This window comes from Protopterus annectens, chromosome 6.part0, assembly GCF_019279795.1.
Source record: "Protopterus annectens isolate FY-2018-M chromosome 6.part0, PAN1.0, whole genome shotgun sequence".
NCBI classification, from domain to species: Eukaryota; Metazoa; Chordata; order Ceratodontiformes; family Protopteridae; genus Protopterus; species Protopterus annectens.
Window position 1 is genome coordinate 1,318,198,690 of NC_056737.1, and position 22,513 is coordinate 1,318,221,202.

The following is a 22,513-nucleotide window of genomic DNA, read 5'->3' on the forward strand; positions in this document are numbered from 1 at the left end:
GTATGTCTCAGGTCATTCACACCAACATGAACAATGACAGAGCCAGTTCCCTTTTGGTGGCCACCGCCACAACCATAGAATCAACTGTCAACTGCTTGGACTAGTGGGGCTGGTCTTCAGGTGTAGATAAAATTTTGTCTGGCCTCCAGTGGACAGGTTCTATGTTGTCCGGGGCCTTTCAGGTATGCTGTACAATTAATTTAACAAGGTCATCTGCCTGTAAGGTCACCCAGGAAGTAGGTGGCCAGGCACGGAAGGCCTATAGGAACACGGATGCCTGAAAAAAAGAGTTAGAGGACTTCCAGTCCCCCCCGCTGCTTGAGGATTTTGAGAATGTCTCTGAATGAAATGTCATCTGGGGGAGACCGTGGGGTCCCTTCTCCCTCAACACAATCAGTGTCTTCTGTGATAGATTCCTCCGGGGAATCAAGGGGCTTCCTCTTGCACCATTTCTTCCGGGGTGTCTCTCCAGTGGCATCTTCTGAGGAGGACACCGGAGAAGGGGTTCCCTTCAAAGGTGGTTCTTGTGACTCCAGTGTTCGGGGTCCCAACATAGCGGGTTGGGAGAGGTGCATGCTAGGGGGGGGTCTCTGTGACTAATGTCATTGGAGCTGACTGTGAGTCTTCGGAATGAAGGGCTCTCTCCATTATCTGCACAGCAGGCTCACTCAAGGAGGGATGGGAGCCTGGAACCAGGAGGGACAACCTCAGAACCAGGGTTACATGCTGCCCTGAAGAGCCCACCTCCAGTTGAGGAGTTCTGAGAGAACTGGGAGCCATCGGAACTGTGGACATAGATGGTGCCAGCGAAAAAATAGGTGCCAGACTAGGTATCAAGGTACGGACGGTCCAAGCACCGCTCCAGAAAAGCATCGGCAGCATCTGAGCTGATGCAGCAATGGTGATCAGTGCTGACAGGGGAAACACTGATGTTGGAGCCAAGACAGTATGTACCGAAGTGGACATCGGTACTGAGATCAGGGTGGATGCTGCAGGAGGATAAACAGGGGAAGATGTGGTAAAACATTCCAAGCCAGGAGGGATGGAAGGCCTAGCTGGAATGGCAAATCCCTTAGCTACCAGAAGCTGGTCCACAACCCGCAATAGGTCTAGTTCAGAAAAACTCCTAGTGGATCTAAAGGAGGCTGCTGAAGGGGAATTAGGTCTTTCGAGAAAGGGGCTAAACCTCTGTCCCAAAAAAGGGTCATAAGTTGGAGAATATCTTGTCCTTGGCAGGTATTTGAGTTTTGGAGCCGATGGAGCAGAAGAAACTTTTGGCACCATGGCCGGGGATGGTGCTGAGACATGTCCTGTCATTGGAGCCCATGGAGCTGAAGAAACTTTTGGCACCATGGTCGGGGATGGTGCTGAGGCATGTTCAGTCATTGGAGCTGATGTGGGAACCAAGGACGGCACCGAAGTCAGTGTTACAGTGGTTGGAACCGAAATAGGAGTGAATATCATGGTCGGCACTGAGGGAGAGGACACAGAGCCTGGTACCAAAGAGGTCTGTGCTGAGGGCGCCGGTGAAGCACAGAGCCAACTCAGTTCTGTAACTGATGGAGATGCAGGAACCGAGTGACTCCATTTTCCTTATGTTTTTTGGTCTTTGGAGGGGGTGAGACCTCGGACCCAGATAGAGCCTCCAGGAAAGGTGTCCTGAGTAAACTTTTTAAATAAGTTTATTCTTACATTCTGCTAGTGTCCAATTACTAAAACTAACACAAATGTCACAGTCAGCTTTGATATGATCCACGCCCAAACAGTAGACACAACTGACATGTGTATTGGAGTAAGGCATCTTACGTCCACACTTGTCACACTGTTTAAATCCCAACTTAGCTTTGTCTGACATGGTAAGGTAACAATGCTATCCTACAGAAAAAATAAGGGCGAAAATACCAGTGATGTTATTTTAAAAAATACCACTAGTAAAAAGAGAAGGCCTGTCAAAGACAGGAGAGAGGGACAGTACCAGAAAAGGTAAAAAAAAAATTTTAATTAAATTACCAAGGAAAATGGTAGGAAATAGGCTAAGGTTGTAGGCAACAGTGAGAAAAGGCTAACTTGACTAAAAATGTAGTAATTTTTAAGGAAACCTGTCATAAAATTAACAATTTTCTACTTAGCTTTGAGAGAGATGGCTAACACGTCTGACTAGAAACTCTACAAACAAGATCTGGAGTAACTAGGACAGGGGCATTGTGGGTAGGTTCATAGCTGAGAGTTTTTGGCTTGCGCGAGCTGGGAAACAGCCGTTATCAGTTCTGAGGATGGAACCGATGTCTTATCTGTAATGAATAAACAAAGATTTACAACATCAGATGTATACATTATGCATGCACCAGCACCAATAGTGTTTGTATATCTGGTGTGGGTCACATTACTATGTTCAAAGAGTATTGTGACACCCTCTTTTTTTTCTTTTTTTGAAGTGTGTAGTGAGAACAGTTTTAAAACATCCCTTTTGGTTTGTGAAATGCTTCCCCTATGGATAAATTTTAATTCTCTCCACTCAAGTTTATCGTATCAGTATATTCTGGTACAGACCTCTTAACCACTTGTTTTGGATGAATGTTCCTGTTTTTAGGCCTAATTTACCCCTACACAATGTTCTAATTTTTGGAGATAAGTGCCTATTTTAGGCATGACTCACCCCTGCACTGGATGTGCCCATTTTTAGATGTATGCCCCTATTTTCAGGCTACATTTCCTTCTTCACACAATTTTCTGAACCCTCTCGTTATATATGATTTTTGAAGCTGTACAAAACCAACAGTGATAACAACTATTTAAAGACACAGGACACACATCTTACATCCTCCTTTTTCAAAAGCAATAGTAAATTACCTTATGTAGTCATAGCTCTCATCCAGTCAGGGACAAATCCCAACAGAGTCAGGGACAAATGCAGAAATAATCAGGGACAATCAGGGGCACGTTTGAAATATGAGTTCTATTAACTTGAAACATTGACAGAACAGAATGTGAAATAATATACAGTTTATGAAGTAAAAGAAGTCTATAACTAATTATTGTCATTATTTGTCAAGTATAATTCACCACACATTCTCCAAAAGTCACTAATTTTAGGAGGGGATTAAGAGGGCGAGGTGGTGGTGCTGCAGTAGCGTTGTCGCCTCATAGTAAAACGTTGTCCTGTTCGATTCTCAGCTAAAGCATCTTCTGTGTGGAGACATGCGTGAATGGGTGTACCTTCATTGAAGGTTGTGTGTCAGGCCTAGCAAGCCAGTACGTAAAAATCTACTGCCAATCATTAGCGGACCGAAGTTCTGCTATGGCGACTCCTAACCGTGAAAAGCTGAAAGTTACAACAAGATACAACACTAAGAGAGACACACCATATCTCTCAACCTCTTAGAACAAGAAATACGGACAATGCTATAAATAATGGGGGGATAAAGACCCACAAATCCGGAAACTTACAAACTATAAAGTTGATGGACTAACAGGCATTGTATTAGCATGCATTTTTGGAAGGGTATGAAGTTTGAAACTCAAATGTCTTTACTTTCTGACTTCAACTCTCAATGATTTGCCATAAAAAACACAATTTTATGAGAAAGTGGCCCAAAATATGAGGCAAAAATCTGGACATTCTGCGAAATTTTGTATAGTGGAGAGCTACGGACACAGCTAAAATCTGAATCAAAATCAGGGACAGTTGAGAAGTATTTTGTGATACTATTTCATTACTGTTTCTTTGATCTTCTTGTTTTGACCACTTAGGGGTCGCCATAGCATTTCACCTGTCTGCTCATGATTGGCAGTGGAGTTTTTATGGTGTGCCCTATACACACTCATGGTGTGCCCAACCTTCCAAAGAAGGCACATACACACTCATGCTTAGGGCAAATTTGGAGTGTCCAATACACCTACAGCATATTTTTGGGATGAAACCCACACAGCCACAGGGACGACATGCAGACTCTGCACATAAGGCATCCCAGCTGAGAATCAAACCGGAGAGCCTCTTGCTGGGAAGTAGCAACGCTAACCACTGCACCACCACGGCATGCCTAATTATTGTGTTTCTTCGTAATACCGCACGAAATGAGACGGGAAGGGTTATATGCTGTTTAGTATTCACATTTGATACTAATTAGATGCCATTCTTTGACTGGATTTGCCAACTTTTCATGATCCTGTATAACAATTTTCAGTGTCTGCAGATTGGAAGGTACCTTCTGATTTGTTTGCGACCAGTTTGTTGGGGCAGTACAAGAGGTCCGTACCACGCTGAAACCATGGTAACTTTCACTTTAGCACGGCCGCAACGTTGTTATTAGGCAGAGCTGACAGACGTTTTAACTATTGAAAATAATGCAGTAAACGGAACGACGGGCCTGGCATGCTGAAGGAATTGGACGTTTAACAACTTTGGACACTGTTTCGTGCGACTATTGGAAGGACAGCACTATGGCAAGCTCGGACTGGATGGTGGGTTGATCTCTGTTTTGTCTTTTCTTGTACGTATTTAGTAATCTGCCTGCTAGGGACGGCGAAGGCCTTTGTGTATCTCTCCCCCCCCCCCCCCCCCCCCCGTAACATTTTTGCTGTTTTATTATTATTCGTTTTATGTACATGTTAGGCTTCACCTGATGTTTTTAGTAACAGTATCCGCTGCACAACAGCCTTGGCAGAGCGTTTTTAATTTTTATTGTTAAGGCTTATCGATGCAGTAGTGCTGTTACATTACATAATCATTTCAGCTGGTATTATTTTCAGTTTGTTATTGTTTTCCTTTGGGCACACTATTTAAACACAATGTTTTCCCGGGTTTTGCTGCGAATTTCTTCTTTGTGTAAAGAAAACGTAGTCTGCAATATATTAGTGAGTATTATCATTGCCCAGCGCCGTTTGGTATCTGACAGGCATTACATTTAAGATTTCCATATGCCTTTCAAGATGCAAGTAAACTTGTTGTCTTGGCAGCTGTTTCTTTCGCGGTGGCAGGTTGGCAACATTTAACAATTGTTTCAGATTTCAAAGCAGCATCCATATTATTAGGGATGGTACAGGGGCGTTACCCTTAGGTTGCGCGTGGTAATAAACTCTGCCAGTACCTACAGTACAACCACGCCTCCTTATACTGGGAGTCCAACGCATAGCTCTCAAGTGTACCTCATTACGAGGAACGTACCTCATTTGGGGTCTTAAAAAATGCATATTCCTCGAAGTTCCACATTGAAAGGGTCCGTGTCACATTCAGTGTTAGGAATTTAACTGCTAGCCATGGGTAAATAGATGTGAATCATATTAATTTATTAAAATATGTTGTTTATAAGTAAAATAAGCATATTTTAGCCATCATATGACCTTCCTAGTTAAGTCATTAGTAAGTGTTCCACATTTTGCCCATTTGTCGCACATTGTGAGGGCTAATGTTCCTCATTTTGGAGAAAGGAGGTTGAGAGCTATGGCCCAACGGCTTTTGGTAAAATATTAAAAATGTATTTATTTTGCATTTGTTTACCGGGAAAGTCTGACTAGGCAATTTGCCCTTTTTTCTGCAGAGGCCCGGGAGAAACGCTCCATTGTTAGTACAGCTTTGTATTACATTGGCAAGAAAAAAGCAGAATCAAAAATGAACAGTTAACATTAACAACAAACAAGTATGGTTAGTACATAGAAGAGGCAATTAACACTGTACATCGGACACATATCTAAAGACAGTTATTGGTGTAGTACAGGATGATTACACGTTTATACAATGAATCATAACAATACAAGTCCAGTTACATTATGTACGATGTGATAGCACATTTAGGTGAAAAAAAAACTGAGGGCAGAAGTTGGTTTTTGGGGTCTGGGGGAGTTGGATTGGAGTACAAGTGGGTGGAAATATCAGTGGGTATAAGTGGGTAGAAAAACTTAGTAGAGAAGGAAAAACAACAGTATTATGGTAGGGTTACCCATGATCATATCCATGATTTGGTGAGGTGGAGATGCTTGAAGGTTTTTAAGTTAGTTTTGGTTCTGATGCCAAAGGGTAAGACATTGAAAACTTAATTGAAGTTGGGAAAGTTTGGCCTACTAGCATTAGAGGAAAGCCTGGTCTTTTCCTGCATGTTCTCAACTGTCCAGATTTTCGCCTCATATTTTTGGTCTGTTCTTCATAAAATTTCTGGTTTTCCAGACTTTTGAGACAAATCAGTGAGGCTTTGATAAATATTGCCAGGCATTTCGGTTTCAGACTTTATTCAGAAAATGCATTATAACATAAGGGAACTTTTATTCTAGCAACTCTAAGTTTATAAGCGCACCGTTTAAAATTTGTCCCTATTTTTGGGGCTTTGTCCCAACTTTGTTCAAGAGGTTGAGAGGTATGTTTTTTTTTAAATACGTTTGAGTGTCACCCTCTTGAGTAACATGTGTGTTCTCATCTTGGCTGTTGGCTTTGGAAACACCAGATCATGCGTCTCTTTTTTTTAACTAGGATTGTTGGTTTTTGGAATTTTGTTCAGCTTTCCTTTCTTTTCCCTCTTACTGTTGACAAGTATTTAGTGACCATGGAAGTTTTTGGACTACTGATATTGCGAAGGTTGATTTTTGTTTTGGGGGTTTGCTCGGTGTATGGGGGCCTTGTGTAGCCAGGTTTATTCTGTGACAGACATGCTTCGACAGTTATACGTTTGGTAGGGTTTATAGGTAGGTACTAGGCTATTGGCCCTAGGGCCCATATAAGCCTAGCCAAAAAGGTACCCAGGCTTTTGCCACCCAAGAAAATTATTTTCCTGTGCCCCTGTCAAGCAGAACCACAGAAGTGATCCCTGGGGTGAATTTTCTATTACCCATCCAATCATCAAGATTTTTCTTGAAGAGTACTAATGAGGAACTCTGTTTGACATAGATAGGTAGTCTGTTCCAGAGTATGGGAAGTCTCTGGGACAGGAATCTATCCCACCAGCATGTTCTGCTTTTTGTGGTGACAAGGTTTAGGTCCCTAGAGCGTGTAGCTCAGAGGGATTGGGATTTCTTTAAGTGGAGCATGTCCAACAGCTCTGGGTTTGATATAGCTTTGTATGTTAGGCAGAGATTGCCTTTGAGTAAGCGATATGCGACGGAGTAAAGCTGGAGCTTTTTGAGACGGTCTGCGTAAGGCATCTGTTTGAGGCCAGTAATCCTCTTTGTGAGGTATTTTTGCGGCCTTTCCAGTTGTTGTAGCTGTCTTGTGAGGTACATACCAAAAGGGGCAGTGTACTCTATAATGGGTCTAATGAGTGATGAGTAGAGGGGAACAAAGACCTCTTTCTTTCTGGATGAGAAACCTTTTGTGATGAGGTGTGCCATGTAGAATGATTTCCTGACCACTGTGGCAATGTGATTATCAAAGGAGAGACTACTGTCCACCTGTGTCCCAAGGTCTCTTATTGCACTTTCTGTATTAAGTAGAGTACCGCTTATGTGGTAGCTCGTGGGTACAGAGTTTTTACCAAAGGGGATGACGGTGCACTTTTTGGCAATGAGCTTGAGACCATGCCTTTGACATCAGGCATCCATCTCAGTGAGACCCTTTTGTAGGCTGTCCACATCGTTAGGAGTTTCGATTATGGCTCCTAGTTTGCAGTCATCTGCGAATTTAGTTAGCTAAAGACCTTCTGTGTTAGCCTGTACTTCAGAGAATTGGGTACCAAACAGGAGAGGACCCAGGACTGAACCCTGTGGTACTCCATTTGTCACTGGTCTGAAGTCCGATTTGGAGTCTGCTACTTTAACAGTGTGGTTCTGTCAGTAAGCCAGTTGGCAACCCATCTTGTGACATAGAGATTTATACCTAGTTTAGTGAGTTTATCTATAATTCCAGAGTGGAGGATGGTGTTGAACGCCTTGTCGAGATCTAGATAGGCTGTGTGAACCACCTTACCCTCATCTATGGCTTTGGTGACTACTTCAAAGGTTTATCAGGTTTAGGAGACATGACCTGCCTTTTACAAACCCGAACTGTGTGGGGTCCAGAGTTTGGAGATCTCCAATGTCTTTGTTTGAGTTCCATGATGATACGTTCCATGGCCTTGCTGACCAGGCTCGTCAGGCTAATGGTGTGGTAGTTCCCGGAGACTGTTGTGGCCCCCCCTTTGTAGAGTGGGATAACAGTTGCTGTGCGCCATTCAGTGGGCACAAAGCCTGAGGTGAGGCTATGATTGGACATGGTACTTAGGTGGGGTGCCAGTTCATTCTCTAGTTCGTGTAGAAGGCAGCCTGGGATGTTGTCAGGTTCCATGGATGCTGTGTTCTTGGCTTTGGAGAGTGTGGTTTTTACCTGTGCAGCCGTGATTACAGGAACTTTGCATTCTTCCGGTATAAAGATGGGCCCTTTAGGGGGTGAGAGGGGGGTAAAGTGATGTTGGCAATATCGGTTGGTTCTATATATCTAGTGTCATTGTGCTGTAACTCGGAGCAGATCTGAGTGTTGCCATTGAGATTCTTGACTTAGCAATGGAATGCTTTGTGGTTGTCCTTTAGAATCAGTGGCGATTTTGTTTTCATAACTGCTTTGGAAGATTTTGAGGGATCTCAGCTTCTTACTGAGGCTGACCAGGGAGTTCTCCAATCGTGGGATTTTACTCTTTTGCAACAGTTTCTTTCTTCTGTTGTAGAGTTTGTTTATGGCAAAAGACCACCAGATTGGCTTACTTTTTTTGGAGGATAGCATCTTTGTTCTGTTAGGGATAGCATGATGCATGCACTCGTATACATGCTTATAAAGTGCATTTGTGTAGGATTCGGCAGTCATACCTCTATTGTCCATCTGCATGAGTGTCGTGAAGTTTGCCACTTGGCTTTGGAGAAATTTTTTACGGTTGTTTTCCTAATGGGGGGGTGGGAGTGGGATGTGGATGTCTAGGGTGATTAGCTTGTGGTCGGATCTGACCAACGAGGAGCTGACCTCTGGTGTGAAACACTGGTCACCCATGTTGGTGATGACCAGGTCTAGGATATTGCTGCCCCTGGTGGGGGTGTGGATAAGTTGATCCAAGGCATTGGAATTGATTTCCAGAAAACGTTGAGCAAAAGAGTTGGTACATGAGTAGTTTTTCCCAGTTAATGATAGGGTAGTTGAAATCGCCCATTGTTAGAGTGTTGGGTTGTACCTTTAATATTTTCCAGTGTCTCAAGAAAAGAGGAGTGGGAATCCTGGGGCATGGTGGGGGGTCTTTAGCAAGCTACAATCTGGATTGCGGTTTTGCCCAGAGTTAGTTGAACTTGGATAATCTCGGATGCATTATGCTGAGCAACTAGCTTGGAGGTGTGGATATCCTTAATGAATATGGACACTCCTACACCTTTAGTGTTTCGGTCCGGGTTTGGTGGCCGAAAGGTGTGGTATGAATTATAGCCTGGTAATGCAGGGGTGCTCTTTGGAGCTTTGAACCAGGTCTCTGCCACTGCACAGATGTCAGTGTTCTCCATTTTAAGTGCCTCGAGTGAGTGAGTGCATTTTGAGGTTTAGACTTCTAGCATTGAGTAACGTTACCCTCAGATTTTGCTTGCTTGTACCTGTTACAGTGGTGAATTTGTCATTTGAACCTTGCCTAAAAAAGGCACTATAGGGTTGGCAAGAGCTTTTGCCAGTATCCGGAATGCCAAGGGCGACAGATGCAGGCCATCTCTGGGAAAGCAGCGTGGTCTGTCGATCATGTCATCCCAGGCAGACAGATACTGGATTCCCTTAGAATGACACCAGAAGCTTAACCAATTGTTAAAGTCATTTTGTCCTTGTACTGTGGTATCATTCTGGGTGATGGCAGGATGCTACTCAGTGCTAGGGTTATACCTGCCTGGGCTACAAGATCAGAGAGCTCCTCCATGTCTCTTTTTATGTAGTCCAGGGAGGTACGTCTCCAGTCATTCACACCAACATGGACAATGACAGAGTCATATTTGTACTTGTTGTGGAGTGACCTTAGTGTGTGTGTTATGTGGTGGATCCTGGCACCTGACAGACAGCTGACAGTAACTTTTTCCATGTTTAGCCTAGTGAGTGGAACATCAGTGTGCCTGACTATAGAGTCACCTATGACTAGAGTGTTGGGTATGTTATGCCTTATGGGCTATAGTTGAGTGACACACTATGTGGGCTATGTGTCATTTGGGTTGTGTTGGGGGGTGGAGGTTGCTTGCATTTCTGCTTTGGCGGTCTCAGTTGTTTGGGCAGATTTTTACTGAGAGCCTCTGTGAATGTAGTGTGTGTGTTTTGGTGCTGTAGGTTTTGAGGGGACTATGTGATGAGTGTGGTGCAGTGCAAGTGTTTGCCTTCTCCTCTTGACTGTCTAGTCCAGTCTTCGGTGAAGAGAGCTTTGCTTCCAGTTTGGCTGTATAAGTGCATCTCTCACAGGTCGTAGTGTTGGGTGGTAGGAGGAGAAGGGTTGTCTGTGTACATGAATCTGGGCATCTTGGGACAGTGCAGCAATTGCCTCATCAGGTAGACAGGAGAAAACACTGGGAGCTGACCTTCTAGACATGCCTGAATAGGTGCTTTCCTCTTCTGTATTAAGAAGCGTGAAGTTGGCTTTGGAGAAATTTTTTACGGTGGTTTCCCTATTGGGGGTGGGGGGTGAGTGGGATGTGGATGTCTAGGGTGATTAACTTGTGGCCGGATCTGACCAAAGAGGAATTGACCTCTGCTGTGGAGCACCGGTTGCCCATGTAGGTAATAACCAGGTCTAGGATATTGCTGCTCATGGTGGGGGTGTAGATAAGTTGATCCAAGGCGTTGGAATTTATTAATTCTAGAAAACGTTGAGCACAAGAGTTGGTACATGAGTAGTTTTCCCAGTTAATGGTGGGGTAATTGAAATCGTCCATTATTAGGGTGTTAGGTTGTACCCTAATATTTTCCAGTGTATTAAGAAATGAGGAGTGGGAATCTTGGGGCATGGTGGGGGATCTGTAGCAAGCTACAGTTTGGAATTGTGGACTTTCCCAGAGTTAGTTGCACTTGGATAATCTCAGATGCATTATGCTGAGCAACTAGCCTGGAGGTGTGGATATTCTTAATGAATATGGACACTCCTCCACCTTTAGAGTTTCGGTCCAGGTTAGGTGGCCGAAAGGTGTGATACGAATTATAGCCTGGTAATGCAGTGGTGCTCTCTGGAGCCTTGAATCAGGTCTCTGTCACTGCACAGATGTCATCATGGATGTTAATAGTTAATTCTTCTCATTTTTCTTTCAGCTGCTCCCATTAGGGATCGCCAGAACAGATAATCCATTTCCATTTCTTCCTGTCTTCTGCATCTTGCTCTGTCACACCAACCACCTACATGTCTTCTCTCACCACATCCATAAACCTTACCTTAAGCCTCCCTCTTTTCCTGTTACCAGGCAGCTCTATCCTTAGCATCCTTCTCCCAATATACCCACCAGCCCTCCTCGGCTCACTTCCAAACCAGTGTAATCTCACCTATCTAGCTTTGTCTCCAAACCGTCCAACTTCAGCTGACCCTCTAATATACTTAACCTGATGTTGTAAATATTTGTTTATTCATTACAGATAGGACCTCGGTTCAGTCCTCAGAACCAATACGGCCATTTCCAAGCTCGCGCTAGCCAAAAACTCTCAGCTAAGACCTACCCTTAATGCCCCTCTTCTAGTTACTCCAGATCTTGTTTGCCACTTTCCTAGTCAGACGTGCTAGCCATCTCTCTCAACGCTAAGTAGAAAATTGCAATTTTTAAGACAGTTTCTCTTCAAAATTGTTTATTTTTTAGTTGTTAGCCTTTTCTCACTGTCACCTATAACCTAATTCTATTCCCTACCCTTTACCTTGGTAATTTAATTTCTACAAACTATTGGTACTGTCCCTCTCTCCTGCCTTTGACAGGCCCCTCCTTACCGCTTGTGGTATTTTTTAAGTACCATCTCTGGTATTCTCTCCCTTATTCTGTTTTTTCTATAGGATAGCCTTGTTGCCTTACTATGTCAGACAAAGCTAAGTTGGGGTTTAAACAGTGTGACAAGTGTGGTCGTAAGATGCTTAACTCAGATACACATGCTCGTTGTGTCTACTGTTTGGGCGTGGATCATATTACAGCTGATTGTGACATTTGTGCAAGTTTTAGTAATCGTACACTAGCAGAATGAGTTTTAGTAATCGTACACTAGCAGAATGTAAAAATAAACTTATCTTAAAAGGTTTACTCAAGACACCTTTTTCGGAAGCTGTATCTGGGTCGGAAGTCTCACCCCCTCCAAAGACCAAAAAACATAAGGAAAATCTGAGTCACTCTGTTCCTGCATCCCCGTCAGTTATGGAACTGAGTCAGCTCCATGCTTTACCGGCGTCTTCAGCGCAGACCTCTTCGGCACCAGGCTCTGTGTCTTCTCCGTCAGTGCCGTCTTCACCCCTGTTTCGGTTTCAACCTCGGCACTACTGACTTTGGTACCGTCCTTGGATCCGACATTGACTCCGATGACTGTACCTGCTTCGGCACCATCCCTGGCCACAATGCCGACAGTTTCTTTGCCTCCATTGGCTCCAAAACTCGAATACCTGCCAAGGACAAGATACTCTCCAACTTAAGACCCTTTTTTGGGGCAGAGGTTTAGCCCCTTTCTAGAAAGACATGATTCTCCTTTAGCAGCCTCTTTTAGATCCACTAGGTATTTTTCTGAATTAGATCTACTGCAGGTTGTGGACCAGCATCTGGCAGCTAGGGGATTGCTCATTCCAGCTAGACCTTCTGTCCCCCTTGGCTCGCAATCTTTTACTACATCTTCCCCTGTTTATCCTCCTCCAGCCTCTGCCCAGATCCTGGAGATCTCTGTACCAATGTCCACTCTGGTGCATACTGTCTCTGCTATGACAACAGTTTTTCCCCTGTCTGCACCATCCACCCTTGCTGCATCGGCTCCGGTGGAGCCGATGCTCTCTCGGAGCAGTGCTTGGACCATCCATATCTTGAAACCTAGCCTGGTGCCTATTTTCTCACTGGCGCCATCGATGTCCATGGCTCCGGCTTCCAGTTTTCTCTCAGAGCTCCTCACCTGGAGGTGGGCTCCTCAGGGTGGGGTGTGACCCGGTTCCGAGGTTGTCCCTCCTGGTTCTGGGCTCCCATCCCTCCTCAGGTGGGGCTGCTGTCCAGGTATTGGAGTGGGTCCCTCACTCCGAAGGCTCGCAGTCAGCACTAATGACATCAGTATCAGAATCCCACCTAGTATGCACCTCTCCCAACCCTCTATTTAGGGACCCCGGGCATGGGAGTCACAAGAACCCTCTTTGAAGGGAACCCCTTCTCTGGAGTCCTCAGAAGATCCCACTGGAGACGCACCTTGGAAGAAACGGTGCAAGAGGAAGCACCTTGATTCCCTGGAGGAATCTTATCACCAAAGACACTGATTGTGATGAGGGGGAAAGGGTCCCCACGGTCTCCCTCAGACAACATGTCATTTGGAGACATTCTCGAAATCCTCAAGCAACGGGGAGACTGGAAGTCCTCTCTTCTTCTGAGGAGTCTGTGTTCCTGCAGGCATTCTGTGCCCAGCCATCTACTTCCTGGGTAACTCCACAGGCAGATGACCTTGTTAAACTCATTGTGCAGTGTGCCTGGAAGGCCCCGGACAATGTAGAACCTGTCCCTTGGAGGCCAGACAAAATTTTATCTACACCTGAAGAACAGCACCACTGGTCCAAGCAGTTGACAGTTGATTTCTATGGTTGTGGCGGTGGCCACCACCAAGTGGGAACTGGCAGATTGTTCCACTGTCCATCCTCCAGAGTGTCCCGGACCATGGGCAGACTAGGGAAGTGAACTATGCTTCAGCGACTATCTGGCACACTTACTCGCCTCCAAAGAGACCTAATTTCCAAAATGTCTTCCTCTTTGGTGAGGGTACTGTCTGATGAGGTGCGTGATGCTGTCGCCTCACAGCTAGCTACCCTTGAATCCATCTCAAACTCCTCGATGCGTTTCATATCTCACTCCACCGAGGGGTCAGCTTGAGCTGCCGCATCAGGCATTGTCATGAGACGTAATGCTTGGAAGCAGTTGTGTGACTTCGCAGACCCCTTTAAATCTTCCTTCGTCAATGCACCTGTCAATGAATCTGCACTTTTTGGACACAAAGTACTCGACACACTTGCACGTAGTGAGAAAGACGAAAAGACCTTGTCTGCTGGGGGCATATGCTTTTCTAACCCCCAGAGGTCCTACTCCATCAGCCAGAAGGGAGGAAAAATGTGGTTCAAGGATCTTTTCGTGACACTCGTGGTGAACAATCCCCCCCTGGGGCAGAGGGGGCAACTCATATGGAAGACTCCCTTTTCGGGGTAGAGGGAGTCCGCATAACCAGGGTGCTAGAGATTCTTTCTCTGGCAGATCCTACCAGCGCTCCTGAGCAGCGGCCTGATTGCTTTCCTCTGGAAGCAGTCAGGGGTCATTTTTCTTTGCGTCTACCAGCCCGGCATCTTATTAATACCAATGCTTGGGTGCAGAGAATAATATCCAGAGGCTACCAAATACCATTCGATTTAACTCCCAGACCTGTCAAACGAATCCCCAATGTATCACCCAATCAGAGGGAGTTAGCAGCCTTAGAAATAGAAAAGCTGCTAAGAAAGTCATCCAACCAGTCCCACCAGACCAGACAGGATCCGGGTTCTATTTGAGGTTCTTTTTAGTGCCAAAAAAGACAGGGAACTGGAGACCAATCCTGTATCTCAGCCTATTGAACAAATTTATCAAACCTCAAAAATTCCAGATGGTCACGGTACAGTCCATTCTTCCCTTCCTAGGGAGGGACAACTGAATGTGCTCTACAGACCTCCAGTATGCATACTACCACATAAAGATGAATCACTGCTCCCAGAGGTTTCTCCACTTCCGACTGTGGGCCAATCACTACCAGTTCGGGGCACTGCCATTTGGTCTCTTGACAGACCCCCCCCCCCCCCCGAGTGTTCACAAAACGTATGGCAGTTGTGTTAGCTCATCTTTGACTACAAGGATTCCAGGTATTTCTTCAGCTAGACGATTGGCTCCTTACCACTCCAACCAGGAATGTCCTAGTCCGCAGCCTCTCTTACACTCAAGGTCTTGCTGTCCGCTTGGGGATTACAGTCAACAAGGACAAATCTCAAATGTCCCCAACGAAGACACTGGAATTTATTGGAGCAGTCTTCGACACAACATCCTATCAAGCTTCTCTCCCCCCTCACAAGCTTTCAAAAATAACACACCAAATCCAAGACCTTCTTCTTCAGACCTATGTACCAGCATGTCTTGTACTGTAAGTCTTAGGCTCCATGGAAGCTGCCATTATGTCAGCACCACTGACAAGACTGCACATGAGAATCCTACAGTGGCTCCTTTCCGCACTATGGTCATTGCTAACTCATCCACTCGACCACATATGTCTTACAGACCATTGCAAGGAAGAAATGTTACGGTGGATGAAGCCACAAATTAATCTTTTGTGTCGACCATTCTGTCTTCCCACGGCCATGGTGAAAACGGACACTTCCCTGTTAGGGTGGGGGGGGGCATATCCAGGGGAAGACTGTCCCAAGACACCTGGTCCCCCATGGAGGCCAATTTGCACATAAATGTCCTGGAACTGAGGGCAGTTTTCTTAGCGTTGCAAGCGTTCAATGCATCCCTACCCTCTGGGACCATTGCAATTCAGTCAGACAACATGTCAATCATCTGGTATATCAACAAGCAAGGCGGAACCACGTCTTACCCCCTGTGTCAGGAAGCCATGAGGATTTGGCACTGAGCGATAGCTTCTAACCTCTTCCTTATAGCAACGCACATTCCCGGGAGTTCCAACCTTATTGCAGACAGTCTGAGCAGGAACATCCTGATGCCTCACGAGTGGTCCCTCAGTCCTGTAATGGAGGCATCGAATCTTCCAACTCTGGGGCAAGCCTTGCTGCAACCTGCTTGCTCTCCCCTCAAACTACAAATGCAGAAGCTACTTTGCTCTGACCCCCCCCCCCCATATTCCAGATGCCTATGCCATATATCAGTAGCATCCATCAAGATATTATGACTTGAATCGTATATAATTTGTCCCCCTATAAAGGCCATATAAAGATCAGCAAAGATGGGGGCAATTGATACCCCCCACTGCAGTCCCTTTTAGTTGTAAATAACATTAACCATTGAAATAAAATACATTTTTGGTGAGCACGTGTTCAGTAAAGAATAAGAGGAACGTATAAAACCCCTAACTATACACAGAAATATGATTAAGCCAGTAATCAAATGCCATAAAGCCCAGCCCAATGAGGTATATTAGTAAATAGGGCAGACGCTTCCAATGTACACATATACCACCCTTCAATCCAGCTACATTTTTTGTATAATGTTAAGAAATTGTGTGGTGTCTTGAACTCTGGAATGTGCGCATTTTAATAAAGGTTGTAAATATTCTGTTAAATATGCTGATTTATTATTGATAGAGTTGCCTATGATACATCTAATAAAATGAGTTGGCATAATATTCTAAGTCATAAAGAAAAATCTTGGGTTTTCAGACGTGGGTGATTGTTTACACTGGGTCTAAATGAACATAATCTTTAATCAACCAATCAGATCTGGGCTTGCCTTTAGGTATATTTAAGTCTACTTGATGTCTTTTGCTTTATACACTGATATAGGCATTTCATGCCAAAACTGTTGTTTTATTCTTATTTTTGACAAATTAAATATACTATTATTTTCAACAACTTTGCTGGGTACTGGCCACTTTTTTGGTATATGGTGTGACGTCCCTGCACTGACCCGGCAATCAACACACACAGTAAAGTACAATTTCCTTTAAGAGCCCACAGAGATCACAGTAAGTCTGGGGCTGGTTCTGCCTCTTTCTCTAGAGCCCTAATAAGACTTCTCACTGGCACAGCTATAGGGTTAAGATCTCAGCTGAGTGGCCAAGCTAAGACCTCCAGCACCCTCTCTGTCCAACAAGTGCTTTGTGTCCTTGCCCAAGTAGCTGACACACACATAGTTTGAGATTAATATGTAGGGTTTCAGGTGGAAATAAGATGCCTTGACAATGGCTGGTAACTGGTCTTTTATCTTTAAGCACAATGCCCTGATCGCGAATTAAAAAAAAACGAATTCTAACTGGCTATCTGTAAGTAGTCAGTGAAAAGAATGGGAACATTTAACAATAAAAGTAGCACTCTACATATCATTCTTTACTGGGTTGAGCTCAAGTCGATTACAAATCATTCATTCTAGGGCAGAACCCACGCAATTGTTGTAAGAGACAAAAACTCAAGCACACACTCTGGAGGTATATTGGAATATCATCAGCATAAGGTTGGTGGTAATAAATGCTCCTCTCTGCAATAATTGTCCTTGGTAACAATATACATATACACACAATGAAACATTGAACGCTCTGGTTTTCCAGGCAGTAAATAATAGTGAATAATAATAAATAAAACAAAACACTGACAAAAGAGAATGAACCACTTAGAATTTTAGCGTAAAACTGTTTAATGAAAGCTTTCGTCAAATAGACTTCTTCAAAAATACAAAGGTGTTAGTCAGGCAAAAATATATATGCATACATACACCTACTAAGAATTAACCAAACAGTTAAAATCAGTTGTTTAAAACAAATGAATCCATTTGGTGCAAAATAAAAAATTAAACAACCAGTTTTCCATCAACCAAAAAACATTTTTATGTTAATTAACCATGTCATTCAACCCAGGTGGGCTGTCTGCCCCTAACCTTAGCTGCCATAATGTTTCTATTCTCTCCACTCTGTTTTTTATGTTGCCACCCCTTAAATCTTGGTCTAAGTGTTCCAAAATAGAAAAAGCTAATTTCTTATATAAACTACAAAAAACGGAATGCCTATATACAGCATTATCATCCTCCTTGGTTCTGATAGCATAACATTGTTCCTTAATCAGCTTATTCAGATGTCTAGTGGTCATGCCTATATAAAAAAAATCCTGAACACAAAGCTATATAGACCACATTCTGTGTGCTACAGTTAAATCTACCAGGTACTCTAATAGTTTGGTCTAAATGGCTTAGCTAGCTGCTCTTTTTTATAAGTAGAATTTACATGACATTGTTTCGGATATTAAGAACAGAAGAATGACAGAATTTCAACCTATTTTTAGATAAAGGTTTACTAAACAAAGATGTTATTCATTCTACTGAATCTTCTTCCATCACCCTAGATGTGTTTTAGACATGACTGTAGGTAGTAATAGGATTAAATCAGTGATTTATAACAACTGGAAAATAATATCTGATGTTGTAAATCTTGGTTCATTAATTACTATTAGGACTTTGGTTCCGTCCTTGGAACCGATGCAGCCTTTTCCAAGCTCACACCAGCCAAAAACTCTCGGCTAAGACCTACCCACAATGCCCCTCTCCTAGTTACTCCAGATCTCATTTGCTGCGTTCCTAATCAGAAGTGCTAGCCATGTCTCAAAGCTAAGTAGAAAATTATTTTTAAGATAGTTTCTCTTCAAAATTTTTTAGTCAATTTAGCCTTTTTTCACTATCGCCTGTAACCTAATCCTATTCCCTACCCTTTACTTTGGTAATTTAATTTCTGCCATTATTGGTACTGTCCCTCTTTCCTGCTTTTGACAGGCCCTTACCACTGTGGTATTTTTTAAATACCATCTTTGATATTCTCTCACCTTTTTCTCTCCCTTATATTGTTTTTTCTATAGGATAGCCTTGTTGCCTTACTATGTCAGACAAAGCTAAGTTGCGGTTTAAACAGTGTGACAAGTGTGGGAGTAAGATGCCTAACTCTGATACACATGCTCGTTGTGTCTACTGTTTGGGCGTGGATCATATTAAAGCTGACTGTGACATTTGTGCAAGTTTTAGTAATTGTACACTAGTAGAACGTGAAAATAAGCTTATTTTAAAAGGTTTAATCGAGATACTTTTTTTGGAGGCTCTATCTGGGTCAGAGGTCTCCCTCCAAAGACCAAAAAACTTAAGGAAAACGGAGTCACTCAGTTCCTGCATCTCCGTCAGTTGCGGAACAGAGTCTGCTCCATGCTTCACTGGTGCCCTCGGCGCAGACCTTTTCTGCACCAGGCTCTGTATCTTCTCCGTCTGTGCCGTCCATGATATTCACCACTATTTCAGTTCCAACCTCAGCACCACTGATTTCGGTGCCATCCTTGGTTCCGACATTGGTTCCTATGACTGTTCCTGCCTCAGCACCATTCCGACCACAGTGCTGACAGTTTCTTCAGCTCCAAAACTCGAATATCTGCCAAGGACAAGATACTCTCCAACTTATGACCCCTTTTTGGGACAGAGGTTTAGCACCTTTCTAGAAAGACCTGATTCTTCTTCAGCAGCCTCCTTTAGATACACTAGAAGTTTTTCTGAATTAGGTTTAGTGCGGGTTGTGGACCAGCTTCTGGCAGCTAGGGGATTGCCCATTCCAGCTAGACCTTCCACTCCTCTTGACTTGGAATCTTTTACTACATCTTCCCCTGTTTATCCTCCTCCGACCTCTACCCAGATCCCGTAGATCTTGGTACCAATGTTCACGTCGGTGCATACTGTGTCTGCTCCGACAGCAGTTTTTCCCCTATCAGCACCGACCACCCTTGCTGCATTGGCTCAGGTGGAGCCGATGTTCTCTTGGAGCAGTACTTGACTGTCTGTACCTTGGTACCTAGCCCGGCTCCTATTTACTCACTGGCGCCATCTATGTCCATGGCTCTGACGACTTCCAGTTCTCTCTGGAGGTGGGCTCCTCAGGGCTGGGTATGACCCCAGTTCCGGGCTCCCATCCCTCCTCGGGCAGGCCTGCTGTCCAGGTGATGGAGAGGATCCTTGACCCCGCAGGCTCACAGTCAACACCAGTCACATCAGTATCTGATCCCCCCCTAGTATGCACCTCTCCCAATCCTCTATTTCGGGACCCCGGGCACGGGAGTTGCAAGACCCCCCTTTGAAGGGAACCCCTTCTCTGGAGTCCTCAGAAGATCCCACTGGGGAGCCACCCCGGAAGAAACGGTGCAAGAGGAAGCACCTTGATTTCCCAGAGGAATCTATCACCAAAGACACTGATTGTGATGAGGGGTAAGGGTCCCCATGTTCTCCCTCAGACAAGTTCTCATTTGGAGACATTCTCGAACTCCTCAAGCAGCGGGGAGACTGGAAATCCTCTAACCCTTCTTCTGAGGAATCGGTGTTCTTGCAGGCCTTCTGTGCCCAGCCATCTACTTCCTGGGTGACCCCACTGGCAGATGACCTTGCTAAGCTCATTGTGCAGCATGCCTGGAAGGCACCGGACAATGTAGAACCTGTCCCCCAGAGGCCAGACAAAATGTTATCTACACCTGAAGACCAGCCCCACTGGTCTAAACAGTTGATTTCTATGGTCGTGGTGGCGTCCACCAAGAGGGAACTGGCAGAAGATAGTTCCACTGACCATCTTCCTAACAGGGAGTCCTGGACCATGGACAGACTAGGGAAACGGACCTATGCTTCAGCAACCTTCGCCATTTGGTCGCTGAACGATCTGACACACTTTACTCGCCTCCAAAGAGACCTAATTTCTGAAATATCATCTTCTTTGGTGGGGGTATTGCCTGATGAGGTGTGTGACATTGTCGCCTCGCAGCTAGAGATCCTTGAATCCGTCTCTAACTCCTCGATGTATTTGATATCTCACACCACCGAGGGGGCAGCTCGAGCTGCCGTATCAGGCATTGTCATGAGACGTAATGCTTGGATCCGGTTGTGTGACTTCGCAGACCCCTTTAAATCTTCCTTCGTCAATGCACCTGTCGACGAATCTGCACTTTTTTGGACCAAAGTACGAGACAAACTTGCATGTAGTGATAAAGATGGAACGTTCTTGTCTGCTGTGGGCATATGCTTTTCCAACCCACAGAGGTCCTACTCCAGGAACCAGAAGGGAGGAAAAATGTGGTTCAAGAAATCTCAAGGATCTTTTCGTGACACTCGTGGTGAACAATCCCCCCGGGGCAGAGGGGCAAGTTATATGGAAGATGCCCATTTCAGGGTAGAGGGGGTCTGCGTAACCAGGGCGCTAGAGGTTCTTACTCCTGCAGACCCTACCAGTACTCCTGAGCAGCAGCCCAATTGCTTTCCTCTGGAAGCAGTTGGGGGTAGTTTTTTCTCTGCACCTACCAGCCTGGTATCTTATTACTACCGATATTTGGGAGCAGAGAATATCATCCAGAGGCTACTAAATACCATTTGATTTAATTCCCAGACTCGTCAAATGAATCCCCGATGTACCACCCAATCAGAGGGAATTAGCAACCTTAGAAATAGAAAAGCTGCTAAGAAAAAGTCATCCAACCAGTCCCACCAGACCAGACAGGATCCGGGTTTTACTCCAGGTTCTTTTTAGTGCCAAAAAAGACACAGGACTGGAGACCAAGCCTGGATCTCAGCCTATTGAAAAAATTTATCAAACCTCAAAAATTACGGATGCTCACGTTACAGTCCATTTTTCCCTTCCTAGGGAGGGACAACTGGATGTGCTCTTTAGACCTCCAGGATGCGTACTACGACATAAAGATGGATCACTGCTTCCGGAGGTTTCTCTGCTTCTGGCTGGCAGCCAATCACTACCAGTTCAGGGCACTGCCATTCGGTCTCTTGACAGCCCCCCCAGAGTGTTCATCAAATGTATGACAGTTGTGGTAGCTCATCTTCGACTTCAAGGATTCCAGGTATTTCCGTATCTAGACGATTGGCTCCTCAACTCTCCAACCAGGAATCTCCAAGTCCGCAGCCTCTCTTACACTCAAGGTCTCTCTCTCCGTTTGGGGATTACAATCAACAAGGACAAAGCTCAAATGTCCCCAATGAAGACACTGGAATTTATTGGAGTGGTCATCGACACAACATCCTGTCAAGCTTCTCTCCCCCCTCACAGGCTTTCAAAAATAAGACACCAAATCCAAGGCCTACTTCCACATACATGTACCAGCACATCTTGTACTGGAACTTTTAGGTTCCATGGTGTTTGCCATTACGTTAGTACCACTGGCGAGGCTGCACATGAGAATCCTGCCCAATGGTTGTTTCTAACTCACCCACTTGACCACATGATACGTCTTGCAAATCGTTGCAAGGAAGAAATGCTATGGTGGATGAAGCCACAAATGGATCTTTGATATCGACCATTCTGTCTTCCCCAGCCCAAGGCCATTGTGACCACAGAAGCTTCCCTATTAGGGTGGGGGGGTATTTCCCGGGAAAGACGGTCCAAGGCACCTGGTCCCCCATGGAGGCCAATTTGCACTTAAATGTCCTGTAACTGAGGGCAGTTCTCTTAGCGTTGCAGGTGTTCCATGCATCCCTACCCTTCTTGGACCATTGCATTTCAGTCCGATAATGTGTCAGTCGTCTGACAAGCAAGGCAGAACCAGGTCAGGTCTTACCCCTTGTGTCTGGATGCCATGAGGATTTGGCACTGGGCGATAGCTTCCGTCCGCTTTCTTATAGCAATGCACATTCGCGGGAGTTCGAACCTTAGTGCAGACAATCT

At 44.8% G+C, this 22,513-nt stretch overlaps 1 protein-coding gene across 1 annotated transcript in view; it reads left to right on the forward strand.

Moving 5' to 3' along the window:
• The first annotated feature begins 3,990 nt into the window (after nucleotides 1-3,990).
• RBM43 (RNA binding motif protein 43) overlaps nucleotides 3,991-22,513 on the forward strand; it is a 134,288-nt gene continuing 115,765 nt past the window's right edge. Inside the window, exon 1 of the mRNA XM_044074880.1 lies at nucleotides 3,991-4,461. Coding sequence (XP_043930815.1) covers nucleotides 4,441-4,461 — 21 coding nt within the window. The 5' untranslated portion in view covers nucleotides 3,991-4,440. The remainder of the gene's footprint in view (nucleotides 4,462-22,513) is intronic.